This window comes from Seriola lalandi, unplaced genomic scaffold (assembly GCF_002814215.2).
Source record: "Seriola lalandi dorsalis isolate HSWRI2012SDOR001 ecotype SW California unplaced genomic scaffold, Sedor1 jcf7180002053933, whole genome shotgun sequence".
Classification (NCBI taxonomy): domain Eukaryota; kingdom Metazoa; phylum Chordata; class Actinopteri; order Carangiformes; family Carangidae; genus Seriola; species Seriola lalandi.
This window is the reverse complement of record NW_019524486.1, coordinates 220,045-235,566: the sequence shown is the minus strand read 5'-3', so window position 1 is coordinate 235,566 and position 15,522 is coordinate 220,045. Positions and strand designations below refer to the sequence as shown.

Sequence of the window (15,522 nt, the reverse complement as noted above, 5' to 3'; positions counted from 1 at the left end):
TTTTGAACACACAAAAAGGTGTTCAGAGGGATGGAGGTTTGAGTCATGGCTGTCTAGTGGTCAAGGCCAAGGAGGATCTGATTTTCTGGTTTCAAGTCAGGTAAGTTGTGTTCATTACTAGAACTGACTGACTGATGAGAGCACATTTTCTGTACCTGCTACCTTCTCTGTGCAGTTACACTTTGTGAGTCAAGTATTGAGACTATCCAGTATTTGAAGGCGAGAGTATTTTTGGGAGGGGCACAGCTAGACGGGCATTCTGGGAAATCAGAGCAGAGAGGAATTTGTTAAGGGGGTGGTGCAGAGTATTAAGCGTCACAGATTGGTTCCTTTTTTTTTAAAATTGATATTGCTATTGTGATAAAAACAATACTGAGGCAAAATTTTAATGAATTAAATGGAAGGAATCTACAGTGTAAGTTCAGTATAGCAAGAAAACTACATCATGAGTACAGTTACGCAGCCAACAGTGTTAATGAATACTAGAACTGGAGTAATAGTAGTAGTAAGTCAAATGTCTTTCCAGAAAAAACTACAAAATAAGAACAAAAACTCTAAAAACAAAGATTGTTTAGCATCTCTTTGGCCTAAATTTAAATAAATTCCTGTTTTTCCAATCACCTGTCGGCCAGCAGAGCTCCATGTCTGACTCAGACCTTATGAAGAGTGGGGGTCCAGGCAGCAGGGGCCCTGTTTGCCACTCACCTCCAACTCCCAGGGTGGAGCTGCTCAGCCCCTCCAAGGTGAAGGACCGCTCTCAGAACGTCACAGAGAAGGTCACGCAGGTACGGGGGCCAAGGCCGTGGCTGTGTGCGTCGGTTTAATACACTCGAAGTGTGCAGCTGGCCTGACTGCGAGCCAAGAAGTCCGTACTTATTTACTACCAAATTTCAAGTGAAAGTCTGTGACTATAATGCCCCATAGTGCATTTGAGGCTTGCCAGGTTCAATCTGTAATTTAAGAGCCCACATTAATCATGCTTTGATTTCCAAGAAAAAGAGGCTTCCAAAAAAGTTGCCATGACATTTATTAACCTGCTAGTGGAAAAATCAGTAGGCGGTTTGGTGGCTGAATGTTTTCCTCCTGGGTGTGAAAAACAAAGTTACATTGAGCCACAGTTCAATTCAGGCCTTCTGCTGTTACTGCCGCAGCCCTGGGGCTCAGCATTCTGCATCACTGCCTCTGTGGGATGCTGAGTGATGTTGTCCATTTAATAGTCTTTCTATATATCTGTATAACTATCTATGTATGTATCTGATAGATTTATCCATTTGTCTGCAAGGTGTGCGAAATTCATCAGGGCAGCAACTATTATTTTGAAATTGTGCTGAAGAGAACAAGGAGACAGTGGCAGCACATGAACTCAGCTGTGTGATTGTGACGCCCAATTCATCATTACAACCCTCCAGCCCACCAGCATCCGGTGCTCAGTCAGCTCTTGCGTGGTTGATTACAGCACACTGGTGCTTTAGCTTCACCCAAGATTTTCAAGCTATCTGAAAATAAATGTACTATCTGGATGTAACCTCGCACAAGTCTTGCCTCTGCTGAGAGTCACCAATGACAGGATGGTCAAGGATTTGTTGGACCTACAAGGTCGCAAAACCAGAGCATGCAGCCTTCACCAAGAACTCGGTCAAAACAGTACGTCTTCTAGAAAGGTCTGTTGGTTAGTATTATCTCAGAGAGAAAGATAGTTTTCAAATTGCTGCTCTTTGTTTCAGAGGATGTACTTGTGTTACCGTTTTCCTGTTTTTCATGCAATTTTGCTCTTTTGCCTTCTGAGAGAAGAATAACTTGTTTACTCAAAATGCATTACAGCACTAAATAAGATTGAAAGCCTGTGTTCATATGTGAGAATCATTGTGTACTGCTGCATTCTTTATGCTTAGGTACTTTCTCTGGAGTCTGATGTACTGCCTGAATACAAACTCCAGGTGCCACAGACAACATGGTGGATCTTGCTTCACTACAGCCCCTTCAAGGCGTTTTGGGACTGGATAATTCTCCTCCTGGTCCTCTACACGGCTGTTTTCACTCCTTACTCAGCTGCTTTCCTCTTGGATGACCATGGCGATTTACGTCAAAGGAGTTGTGGCTACACATGTAACCCTCTGAATGTGGCGGACCTTATGGTGGATGTGCTGTTTATTGTGGATATAGTCATCAATCTTCGCACAACATACGTGGACCAGAATGACGAGGTGGTCACACAGCCGAGCCGGATAGCCAAGCACTATGTCAAAGGCTGGTTCCCTATTGATCTCTTTGCAGCGATCCCTTTTGACCTTCTCATTTTCAGATCGGGCTCTGATGAGGTAAGAACTTTGTCTCTGAAAGCTTTTTCTAGTTCACATTGTTTGTATCTAAAATTATCCTTGGATATAATTGTGCTGTCCTCAACTCTCTCAATTACTAAAATGTTCTTTTTAATGAAGTCCTCCAAAGCTGCTATAAGTTGATTGGCCATTTCCCTGTCTAAAATCTTCTTCCCTGTTAATGGACACCACAGATGGCAACCTTAACAAGCCTGCTGAAAACAGCTCGCCTGCTAAGACTGGTCCGTGTGGCAAGAAAACTGGACCGATATTCTGAATATGGAGCTGCGGTCCTCTTCTTACTCATGTGCACCTTTGTACTCATCGCCCATTGGCTAGCCTGCATTTGGTATGCCATTGGTTTTGTCGAGAGGCCGTACACGGAGACCGGTTGGCTGGACAACCTGGCTGAACAACTGGGCAAGTCATATAACGATAGCGACTCCTCCTCTGGTCCGTCAGTCAAAGACAAGTACGTCACTGCTCTGTACTTCACCTTGAGCAGCTTGACCAGTGTGGGGTTCGGTAACGTTTCTCCAAACACCAACTCTGAGAAGATCTTCTCCATCTGCGTCATGGTTATTGGCTGTGAGTTGAATAACACTGTTATGGACTGGATGAAAGTTACCGGGCAGGGGATGTTTCACTTTTAGACCCTTCACAATGTTATTGATAATTAATTTGGAAATGTCAGACTACCCTCCTACCTCTTCAGCAAAAAGAAAAAATAAAAAATAACCCTCCCCCTTTCCTACCCCCTGTGCCTCCCCAATAATTTTCATACAGTTCCTTAATATACATATATATATATATACACATATACATATACATATACATATATATATATATACACATACACCTCTGCCTGTTTTCATAACAACTTCTTAGTATTTTTAGCAAATATTACAACTGAAATAACATAACCAGACAGGTCTTATTGTTATCTGTTTGTCGTCCTTTGCTTCTGTCTCAGCTCTCATGTACGCCAGCATATTTGGGAACGTGTCTGCCATCATCCAGCGGCTATACTCAGGTACAACCCGCTACCACACCCAGATGCTGCGCGTCAAAGAATTCATTAGATTCCACCAAATCCCAGGTTGCCTGCGCCAAAGACTGGAGGAGTACTTTCAGCATGCCTGGTCCTACACAAACGGCATTGACATGAATGCTGTAAGCAGAACAGTGACAATACTTACTTCTGTAACATCTTTTGCATCTTATCTCTGATATTTTGATTGTTTTTTCATCCCATATTCAGGTGTTGAAGGGGTTTCCAGCGTCTTTGCAGGCTGACATCTGTTTGCACTTGAACAGATCTCTGCTAGAGAACTTTAAGGCTTTCCGTGGAGGTAGTCAAGCCTGTCTGCGCGCCTTGGCCATGAGGTTCAAGACGGTCCACGCTCCTCCGGGAGATACTCTAATCCACTACGGAGACATCCTGGACTCTCTCTTCTTCATCTCTCGTGGATCGATCCAGGTCAACAGGGATGATGTGGTAGTAGCAATATTAGGTAACATGTCTAATTGTAATGTAGTGTCTCAGAAATGCCCCAAAGCCATACTACAAAAACAGCATCTACTCTACTCTTGCAGAGAAGAATGACATCTTTGGCGAGGCTATCCACCTGTATGATGAGCCAGGGAAGTCCAATTCCGACGTCCACACCATCACCTACTGTGACCTGCACCGCATCCTGAGGGACGACCTGCTGGAGGTCCTGGATATCTATCCCAGCTTTGCAGACAACTTCTGGAGGAACCTGGAGATGACCTTTGACCTGAGAGATGTATGTTAGGTTCTTGTTCTTGAAATTTTAAATTTCACAGCATGATGTTCTGGGATTTAAGACAATGGGTATCCGTCTTTTTTTTTTTTTCTGTGTTCATCAGGCCGATCAAGTGCCACCAATAATAACAACCGATGACTCTGGTGACGACTGTGGATATCACCACAAGCAAAGACACAGAATCCACTCCCTGGACTGCCGAATTCGGCCAGGTGAGATATGTGGTGATATAAGTTTATCGAGTGCATGGGAGATACTGCAAAGAAGCAACACTAATGTCCTAAGAACAGGTTGGTGGTTAATATGTTCAGGGTGTTTTTGATTTAATTCTATTAGAGTGCAATTTAGAGATACATAAACAAAACGCAGTAACTGAGTGACTGAAATGCTTTTCTGGAAACAGATGGAATCGATCATGAAGACTCCTACCCCCTTCAGTCCTTCCGTCATCGTCACTCACCTCCCCAGGCCCACTGGGATGACCACTGTAGCTGTGGATCCCCATGCTCCCAGTCCAGTGAGGACCTAGCTAAGTCTCTTTGTCATGGTGCCAAAGTAGAGCTTTATCCTCCTGAAGACGCCACGCGAGATTACTCCCCCTCTGTAGTGCAGCTGCTACCCCCGAGTGGCACGTCAGTGGGGAGGGACTCGGTGTTGGACATGGGCCACCAAGGTAATTGTCCTCATTACCTCATCGCCCATCCTTGAATGTTAAAGATACATCAGAAAAACAAGATTTTGGGTGCCACATAGTCATATTCAGACTACTGCGTGTCTTTAACATTTTGGACATTCCCATTATTTAAATCAGATAAAATATGTCAAATTTCCCCCCCATTTCTTTTATTTTCCTCAGCTTCATCTTTGAATGTGCCGGGAATGTATCAGTACTGGCCAGACCGACAGTCACAACAGTTTTCCAGTCGCGCATGCCGATCTTCCTCTGTCCACAACTCATACCACCCACCACCGTTCACAGAAGAAAGGCCCGGCGAGCTAGAGTCTCGACTTGAGGTTTTACATTCACAGCTCAACAGGTGAGTAGTTTCGTGTGTGGAAGCATCTGCTGGTCAGGGAATGGCTTGAAGCAGCTCTGCTGGAAATATCAAAGCTTGTCCAAGCCAAATGGAGAAGTTCAGCAGAAGCATTCAAGGTTCAGACAGGGAGATGCAACAGACAGGAAGGCTATGACCATATTAATGAAACAGGACAACAGGGTAAACAAACTGGTGCAAATATAGACAGGTGCAGAGGGAAACGGAGAAAGCGGTCCTTTAAGATTAATTAAAGGAGTTTTCTGTCATCAAATTAAAATTTCTGGCCGTATGTCCTGGACTCATTATTTCACCTAATAGCTTCTGTATATAAAAATTCTTCTGTCCTTCTCTTTGTTCCTTAATTCCCCAGACTGGAGACTCGCATGACAGCAGACATCAACGTTATTCTCCAGCTTCTCCAGAGGCAGATCGCTCCTGTACCTCCAGCTTACAGCACTGTATCATCCAGTACCCTCCCTTCTGACTCACCCGGCCTGTATGGGACTGGGACACCAGTGCTCCACAGCATGTACCCCATCTCTCCCATACAGATGGACAGCAGAGCCCCCACACAGGTATGGACTGATACTAATACTACAGTCACTGTTCACTAGAACAGATACATTTCTAGTCTTTTACGTAAGAAATAAAAGTTCAAAAGTATGTGATTTCCTTACTCTAGAGCTCGAACCAGACCGACCTTAAATTCACCAAGAAGTCCAAGGAGTCACTGTCCAGCGGTATCCATATGACTGTGGCGTCAGACGACACCATGTTCATGACCGTCACCCCCGAAACTGAGACCCACACAGGGTTAACCCCACAGCTGCCCCAGCCGTCAGTCAAATCCTCCCTCATGGACAACCCCAGGCTGTGCGGCAGCCTCCGCTACCCCTCACTGCCGGGAAACCTGGACGTCACGTCAGGACTAGCTGAGATCCAGAAACACCTGTCAGACCCTGTGCTGCCTGTCATCTGAAGACATTTTTGTGGCAACCAGTATGACACTGAAAGAAAGTAGAAATACACTGCTACATACAGACTTGTGGAAGGGGCCATTTGACTAGTCCAAGAATCAGCTATCAGTACACATTTGGACAGCAAGTAGTGTCTCAAAACCAGATCGTGGTGACCGGCAAGGATTTCTTCTCAGTCAGTAATGATTACAACAGTTATCATACTTTCCAGAGGACAACTGCTAACTTACAAGTTGTGCATGGTAAAGAGTACACAGGAGTTTTTCTTTGCATCTCATAATCATATTTTACATCTTGTTCCATCCCGGTTTGGTTTTGAGAGCACCAGTTCTGCTCCATCCCTGTTGTGTCATAATCCTGATCCTGTTTAAATCCTAAGTATTTCCCTTGCTGATCAGTACAGACCTTTTACCCACAGACAAGAGCCTGACTGATAATGAATTTGTGAGGCCATCAGCAATACTGTTATTTGAGAGTAAAAGGAATAGTTCCACATTTTGGGTAATGAGCTTATTTGCTTTTTTTTTGCCAAGAGTTGGGAACAGATTGAGATGAGATCAATACCTCCCTCAAGACTGTACGATAAATGTGAAGCTACAGCCACTAGCCTGTTAGCTTAGCTTAGCTTAGCACAAAGACTGGAAACAGGTTGTGGCTATAGCTCCACATTTACCAGACAGACATGAGTGGTATCGATCTTTGCACCTAATTCTAAGCAAAAAAGCAAAAATTAAAACTACTCCTTCATCTGATAACAGCATTTGGGTTGATCCTTTTTTTTTTTTTTTTTTTTTTAAAAACAGAAATACATCAGATAAACATTTTTGGATCCATTGAAGAATTGTGACCAAGATATGTACAGAGTGGGACACTTAACAGTTCAAAAACAAATTTGTCAGTGCGCTCTGATGCACAAATTATGGAATGACTCCCCCTCCCCTCAATTACCACAAACATATCTCTGGCATTTCTGTACAACAATACCTGGTTAAGTACTGGCTGATATACAGTATGTCACTTCACTGGACCTCCAATTTTGGAAAATGAATCTATGAACAGGTGGTTTTTCTCAGTTTATGCTCAGCAAACAATTGCTCATCATAGCCACAAACTGAAACAGTTGCAGCGAATAAGACTCCTGTTCCCTCCCATGGCTTGTGTTTCCCATCCAATCGTGATCCCAACATCACAGCAGGACTGACAGCATTCGTGATCCAATTTCAGTTTGACCAAGTATTTTCTCTATATTATACAGATTTTGGAGGATAAAGTCCAGGCAGTGTTTTACAGTAACTGGAAGAATACACTTTTCAACCTATCATTCTAACTGTAAATCTGTATTATAGATTCTTATCAATGTGTTAATGAGTCACCTCAGTGTGAAATAATTGTCTAAATATAAAACTTCTATATAATTGTTTCAACTGTGAGGGAGTGTTTATTCCTGTATAAAATAAACTAATGTTGCTACAAATAAAAATAATGTTGCAGAAATGACAAAGAAATATGTATTATGGTCAGTTAATACTAGTTAACTGTGGCAGATATGTTTTTCATATCACAAATGATATTTAGTTGAATAAAATATATATTTATATAAGTTAAAAAACATTTGAGTACATGAAAACACTTAAATTCACATTAACCACATTCAATCTGGCTAAACTGCATTTCTGCAGCATCAAAAAGTGAATATTGACGTGAATATTGGATATCAGATGGATGGCTTAAACTACAAAACAAAATGCACACTGTAGCATAGAAAAACATGTTATTGACTAGCCTTTTTGTCGATTAAACAACATGCTGAAAGCTTTAAGGGTACTGGACATTGATTTGTATCTGTACATGACAACAGATTTAACAGTCTTTTAGTTACGCGAGGGCTGGTTCGGTGCTTGTTCGAGTTTTCTGATACAGGACGTCTTGGTGTTACTGTATCACAAAGTTAAACAGTAACATACTGTAGTTCCCACTCAGCTGATAAAAGCTTAACACACATCATCTGTATCAACATGAAGCCAAAACAAGTATTTGTCCTCAGTAAACAAAGAATTTCCATCAACAAACTCCGGTCACCTTGGGAATCCCACTGAGAACGTTTCTGAGTTGATCCACGCCTCGTTGCTCCATGTCATCAGCTCAGACTCGGAGGATTTCCAGGCAGTTGTTGTAGCAGACAGAGATCCAGTCGGGCTGGGTGGAGGCCCACTGTACATTATTGATCTCTCCCTCAGCTGTGTAGGCCAGTATAGGGTCCTCGATGGCCCGCGGCATCTGCTGGATGTCCCAGATTAGAGCCTGGTGGTCATCCGCTAGACAGATGAGGGGAGGAGGTTTGATTTGAATTGATTTATCTTGTTTAGACAGGAAGAAAATAAAGTTACTAAACATCACATGTTACTGGCCTGATGTCTGGTTAATGACCAGGTTCTATCGTTCAGCAGGACATAAAAACATCAAAGCAAGTTCAGGGGAAATTCACAGAAGATCAGCAGCATACCAGACTATTGCACTACAGGAGCAATGTATTGATTGCAAATGAAAGGGATTTTACAGAATATTATGCATGTAACTGTATTGTAGAATTGTTTTGGCCAAAATGGTCTTTGAATATAATATTAACTTAAAGATCCCCTTGGGAAATTGGTTGGCAGGTCTTTGCTCTGATCAATTATCTCAACATCTAATTATATAACCCTGTTGATCAATTACTGAAATGAGCTGAATCAGGTCCATCTCATTATCAATTTTGGAACAAGGAGATGATCTTAATATACGCTTCTGTCCATAAACATATGGCCTTTGTTGTGTGATAAGGAACTGGCGTTTTTCCCTGTAGGCTGATTTCATAAAGTGTAATAATTTCTTCTGTTGTCAGCAGGCATGGTGTTCATGTCTGTTGCTATAGAACACAACGGAAACCCTGGACGTGACACTGAATTTAAAGCCCTTATATGTAAGATCTGACCATTTCTGTCAGAGACAGTTTTACTAATAGCATCAGGAGATGATGTTGCAGACAGGTCCCCCTCAATTTTACTCTCCAACTGTCACAATGTTAAACATGTATTTACTGGCACGGTGGTGGTAAGAGAACACAAATGTAGAAGAGCTCCCTCTTGTGCTCAATGTCTGTTGCTGCAGTAATATAAAATATTGTACTGAGATAATATTCTCCTCTCAGACTGCAGCAACTATTACATACATTTTTGAGTGAAGCCCTCAACCTCCAGACTGCAAACAAACTTCTGTGTGAATAACCTGCATACCTGCTGTGCAGATGTGACAGGAGGAATGTGGCGCCCAGGCTATACCATTGACACAGGCTCTGTGGTTGCTGAGTCTGGCCACTGGAGTACAGGGCACACGCACATCTAAGATCACCACCTGAGGGTATGAAAAAAGAAATCCATCTATTGTCATTTCATTTCTAACTTAGATATTTAAGAATGTCATCTAAAAAAAAAAAAAAAAAAGTCATCACACAAAGTTCAATATGCAGACTAATGCTTTTGCTCTGTGAAGAAGGATAAGCATAATAGTGATGTATATACACATAAAACAAAACGGAACATAATGCAAGCAATTAAAGTATTACAGTATGTTTCCCATGAGTTAAAAATCACCTTACTTTCTTTTCCAACTTTCCATGCACAAGCACACAAACTGAGTCTGAGAGATGCAGTTTTACATCATGGGTCCACAGAGAGAGCAGCCCTCACCTCCATGCTGTCCATCGCCATGGTGGCCAGGTAGTTGGGGTCCTGTTTGTTCCAGCAGAGTCGGAGCAGTGGGTGATGCTGGGGGTCTTCATAGATGATAGTGCTGTGTTCGAGGTGCCGGAGGTCAAAACATGCGGACCGAGCCGTCAGCTCCCACCGAGGCAAACATATCCCTGCCGCCGCCTGCTCGGCTGAAAGAGATGTCATACACCTGCAACACGGACAGACGGTGAATTCTCATCAGCTATGCAGTGAGGAGCATTTCACATAAAAGATGGGTGTCCAAGATTATAGTCTATTTTGTAATACTTGAAGATTTGATCCATCGTATCATAAAATTTACCTCTTTGTCATGGGCAATTAGCTGCGTCTTGACGTGACCTGACACTAAGTTGACCCTTCCCAGCACCTGTCCAGTCTCCAGCCCCCAGATCGTACAGGTGGTGTCAATACTGGAAGTACCTGCACAGAAAACATACACACAGCAAATACAAGAACAGAATATTCTCAGTGAAGCTCATCATTTTTCTAGTTTTCTATGTGGGATTTGTCAATAAAGACTCCAAGTTGTGAACCAAGTCAATAAAGTTGCCCTGACGTAAAGCTACACTGAGCTCTTACCTAACAAGTTTGGATCCACCTCGTTCCAGTCGAAGGATGTGAGTGGCGCACAGAAGTCAGAGTTCTTGTTATTGTTGAGCAGGCACTCCAGACGGGTCTCTGTATCACTGACCTTCCGATAAAAAGACTAATTATTCTCAATATTTCTGCACTTTTTGAAAAAAAGACTGGTAGAAATATTGAATACAATTTGTTCATCAGCGTTTAGACGATGTTCCCAAAAAATAAAATAAGAAGGTAAAAAATAAGGACCTGACGTATCTCTGTAACATTTTATAACCAGTTTGAATTATATAGTTTTTAAATAGAGCATAGTATGTAATGCATTGACTAATTTTCTAAGTGTAAAATGAGTAGAGTGAAGCCATGGGTTCAGGTCAGACAGGGTTTGTCTTCTTACCCTCCAAATTCTCAGGTAGTCTCCGCTGGTGGCCAGCAGGTCAGGGTACGATCCTTTGGTATCGGGAATCCACAGGATCTTGGTGGTGGGGTAGGGATGGTCGAAAGTGTTTTGGCACAAAAACTCGGAGCTCTCCTCCTCCAGACCAACTATCTGAACCTGAAGAGACACAATAACAACTCACCTTGAGTGAGCCAGTGTAGTGTTACTTATCTGATCAGGTACAGTATAGTCAGTCAGTGGTGTGACAGGTGGTGATGATTCTAGCGATACACAGCTGGGGATAATCCAGGCAGGGATACTGTAAACTAATTAATTTCCCAATATTCAACCTGATCACTTTCATTGTCATTTCATACTTTTCAGTTCTTTGTAAAATTGCCATGTGTCCAGTTTCTGCTTGTGCTGATAGCAACTAAATGAAGTAGTTGCTTTTACAGCTGTGTTAATCAAAGTTCTGTCAAAAGAAAATTAATCAATCACAATTTTAATGAAATTCAATATCTAAAAAGTTAGAAGTTAGTCATCAAATATACAGAAATTGTAAACTCAATACTTTAGAACATAAAAAGCTAAACATAAAGACATAATCTTAGACTTGAGCAACTTGAGGTGGGAATTTGTCAAACTTTTTTCTAAATCAATAAATTAATCGATGATGAATATAATCCTTGTCTGCCTTATTAAGTCCATATATTTAATATGAATGCTAAATAGGAGTGTGACCATTTTTACTTAGAGAGCCCATTTCAAAATCAAAGTTTCAGTATGCTTCATATCAGCTAAAATTAAACTCATTACATCCAGATACAAGAAACAGATCAAACCAATTCCAATATTTTAAGATAAAATACTGTATTTCGAGTGTGAACAACTGACTTTCAACAGAAAACTTTCTTTGGCATTCCAATGAAAAATGTGTTAATTTTCATGTTTTTGTTATTTTCAAATGAGGGCAAAATGCCCCCTACATCCCATTTATCACAAAATGTTTTATACATTCACAGGCTGTTTAATATTAATTTAATACTCTACATTGCCAGATTTTAACAGATTACTGCCTAAATTTTGCCTGATATCACCAGTATCTATCAGTAGGCCTATAAATCATGTTATGATACAATATTTGAAGGTATTTCCTAATACTACTTAGCTATACATTAAACTGTAATGTGAAGGAAGCCAGGAGCAAATGGACAAAATAAAACTTTGCATTATTTATAATTAATATTCTTCTTCTCACAAATAAAGTTAAACTCTTCCAGCTATTCAAATGTAACACAGGTGGACCACATTATCACCGTAATTATCGATGCTTGCCAGTAAAAGCAGCATGGGGCAGGACGTGCGCTTTGAAGTTACCTTGTTATTGTACTCCTCCACAAAGCTACCGAGCGCCAGGCGGAAGCGTTTGTCCGGCCGGACAGCCCAGCTCATGGCGTAAACTGTCCACGGCGCCTCGTATTTGTAGATTTCTTTACGCGTACCGTGTAGCGACATCTTTAAAGATACTACAAATAACCTCTGGGTGGGAACTAATTACCAGGAGGGAAAGAAGACCCTGAACGCATCTCGGCAACCGCCTACTTTACCAATGTAACATAATGTCTCCGATAACGTTGTGTAATTTCAACAGAAGTGAGCTAACTGTTGAGTCCATGTAGTCGGGATATTTTCCCGCCGGTAAAACACAAACGTTATATCCAAAAAATGAGTTAAATGTGTGAAATTGGTGGCTCACAGCTGGTGAAAGATGGTCATAATATGGCAGCAATGGCGGAGACCACAGGACTAAAATAGTACGGTGATGATGAGCGTCATCGAAGCTGTTGTTGTTGCCTTCAATAATATCGTAATTATTACAACAACACACAAAAAAGGGACAAGCAAGTAGTTTTTAGAGAAATTGGTGGTTTGATATCTCAGTTCTGGGAGATTTATGGAACAGACAGTCAACATATAAGTAATGTTGTAGACATTAGTCTTACACCGACATAGCCAACATTTAAACATTGTGACCATTAAATAAGAATCAGTTACCTTAATTCTTCTTCTTTTAATTTCTTTTCACTGTAATTACTTGCCATTTTTATCCAACAGAAATATTTTCTGTTATTATTTGTGATTTTTTTTTTTTTATGTCTAACGAGTTCTAGATTTATTTATTTAATTTATTTGTATACAACTTCATAAAGGTTTACAAAGAAGCACTTGAAATCTACTCCAGATCTTGCCCACACCCGAGAAGCTGTATGAAAAGCTCAACAAAGAGCCACCAAACAGAAATATTAAGCATCTCTTTGAATAGAGTTCAGGCTCATTAATGTTGTTTGTAATTGTCTATTTTGAATTCAGAAAAATGAATTTAGATCATATTTTTCCCATTCTTCTCTGGCCTGCGCCCTGCTACTGTACATGTAGATCCTCCACACATTTCCTGCTATGATATTGAACCTTATACGTAATGCAGGCAGAAAGGGAGAGGATTATTCATCAGCAGCAACAGCACATTTGTCATAATAAACCCAAGCTTTGACACCTAATTTGCCTGTAATGTCTGAGGTTTTTAAGTTGCCACACAACATCTGCATGTCCATTTGCAGTGGGTTCTATAAAATGAGTTTTCACAATACCCTGTTTGCAAATATTGCTTTTGATCATCACTTTTGATGAGCAGAGGTCAATGGATTTTGAAGGATGTAATTTTTGACAGATGCATAGTAGACCTAGCATAGTTGCTCTCTGTTTTTATGATTATCACTTAAAGCCTTCGTCGTTTTTCCTTCTCTTTTTAACCTTGCTATTGGATAGATTGACATTTTGTACAGACAGTCATTGACCCCAGAAGATAAATCAAAATGGCTTTGACTCTAGCATCACCGACAGGTTGACATTTTTTGCTTTCAGCACAATGCCTTAACAACTACCGGGTGGATTCCCAAGAAACGTTGAACAGATGCATGGTGTGTATAGGATGACTCCCACTGACTTCACCAGCAGGTCATATTTTTCATCTTGTGAGATATGTCAACATGTACTTGGTGGAAGTTCGGCTGTAAACTCATTCTTTTGTCATTAGTGGGACAAAAGTTGGAGAGACAAAAGTAGAGAAACGACAAAAGCCAAAATTAAACCACACTGAACCTTTGCTCAACTGTCTTATTTAATTTAGTTATTATATCATTAGAAAAGCATTTTCTTTATGCTCCACTTAAACCACTGACCTGCTGTCACATCAGGAGGAAATTTATCATGTCCCTCATTATCACACCTGCTGAGTCTCCTGTGCTCTGCGGGTCTGCTCTTTTCCATAAACAATCCATGTGCTTTGCAAAACTGCCACTGACGCCAATTCATCAATTTGACTGATGTCTTACCACAAACCTGTGCAGCAGCTTCCACGGATGTTTAGCACTTTTGTCATCAAGGCAACAAGATCTGCAGCGCATACACACAACAAAACCTCAACAACAGGTACAGTATGTGTCTGTGTTTTTTGTTCATGTATCAACCGATAATGTGCAGTGAATTTCAAACTGATAAATGAAACAAAGATACCATTTTCTTGCAGGATGAGTCAGTGTTATGACAGAATTACAGTTACAGTCATGCATGTGGGTTTGTGAATTCATTTTTCATGCTCTAAAGTAGTATGCCTGTCTTTCAGGTCTTTTATCCACTCCTCTGCTCAATAATGTTGCCTGAGGTTCATCTTTATTCCAAGCATCTGTCCAACAGCTCTGCCACATCTGGAAATGTCCTCACCGTATTTGATTTTGATGCGTGTAAAGGTTTTGAACAGGGCAAGTATCTCTGGGCTACTTGTTCAGTTCTGTGCTTCGCTCTTGGTTTTCCTGCTTCTATTGCCATCCTCTGGGAGATGTTTAAGAGACACAGGAGAGGAAGTCCCTTCACACCAAATGATCTTTTCATAGTGAATGTCTCCGCCATGGATGCTGTTTTCTTGTTCTTCATCCCACCTGGAATATTTAACAATTTCATCTGGAAGAATGTGGTCTTTGAATCGTTTTGGAACAGTGTTTATGCCTTGAACACATGCGGGAGACCCCTCCTGATGTCTTGTGTCTGTCTGGACTGTTACCTGGCTGTGGTTCATCCAATCACCTACCGTAAGAGGAAAAGTCTGACTCCCAGGGTTATAATGGCCACCATTGTTTGGACTTTGACGGTTGCGGATGGGATTGCATACTTTATATCTTACAGTTTATACTTAACCATGTTTTCCAATGTGCCATTTATAATAGCTATGGTAATAATTGGTGTCTGTGATTCTTTCATTGTTTATACATTAATTAAGTCTGACCCCGGCAGAAAAAACATCCATCCACAGAAGCAAAGAGCCATTCAGACCCTCATCAACAGCCTGATCATGGCAGTCGTCTCATACCTTCCTCCAGTACTTCTTTATTCAATCGGTTTAACTCTGATCAGCGATGCCAATATCTTCATGTGTACTATTGGTATCCCAGTTACTATTAGTTCAACTTTGGGATCTGCTGTCATGCCTCTACTCTACCTAAATAATCTTGGGAAATTGGATTGTTTCAGGCTTGGATGCTGCCGGAAGTCATAGTTTATGCCAGCTCTACTCGTCTCTACTTCTCCCTCTTGCCAAATCAGGTCCTGTAGAAGC

General features: G+C 41.2%; 2 protein-coding genes across 2 annotated transcripts; one reads left to right on the top strand and one right to left on the bottom strand.

Moving 5' to 3' along the window:
• The first annotated feature begins 354 nt into the window (after positions 1–354).
• Positions 355–6,928, top strand: kcnh6b (potassium voltage-gated channel, subfamily H (eag-related), member 6b). Its single transcript, XM_087172978.1, has 11 exons — positions 355–785; positions 1,893–2,318; positions 2,513–2,906; positions 3,292–3,491; positions 3,580–3,832; positions 3,915–4,108; positions 4,212–4,320; positions 4,512–4,781; positions 4,965–5,145; positions 5,516–5,720; positions 5,828–6,928. The coding sequence occupies exons 1-11, from the start codon at positions 642–644 to the stop codon at positions 6,122–6,124; spliced, it is 2,673 nt and encodes an 890-aa protein (XP_087029104.1). The 5' UTR covers positions 355–641; the 3' UTR covers positions 6,125–6,928.
• Positions 6,929–7,692: 764 nt separating this feature from the next.
• LOC111652262 (DDB1- and CUL4-associated factor 7-like) lies at positions 7,693–12,644 on the bottom strand. The gene is given in 8 exon segments (XM_023402481.2): positions 7,693–8,437; positions 9,395–9,512; positions 9,848–9,976; positions 9,978–10,058; positions 10,191–10,309; positions 10,469–10,580; positions 10,869–11,027; positions 12,231–12,644. Coding segments are annotated over 8 exon segments (1,029 nt in total). The 5' UTR covers positions 12,369–12,644; the 3' UTR covers positions 7,693–8,264.
• Between the last annotated feature and the right edge of the window lie 2,878 nt (positions 12,645–15,522).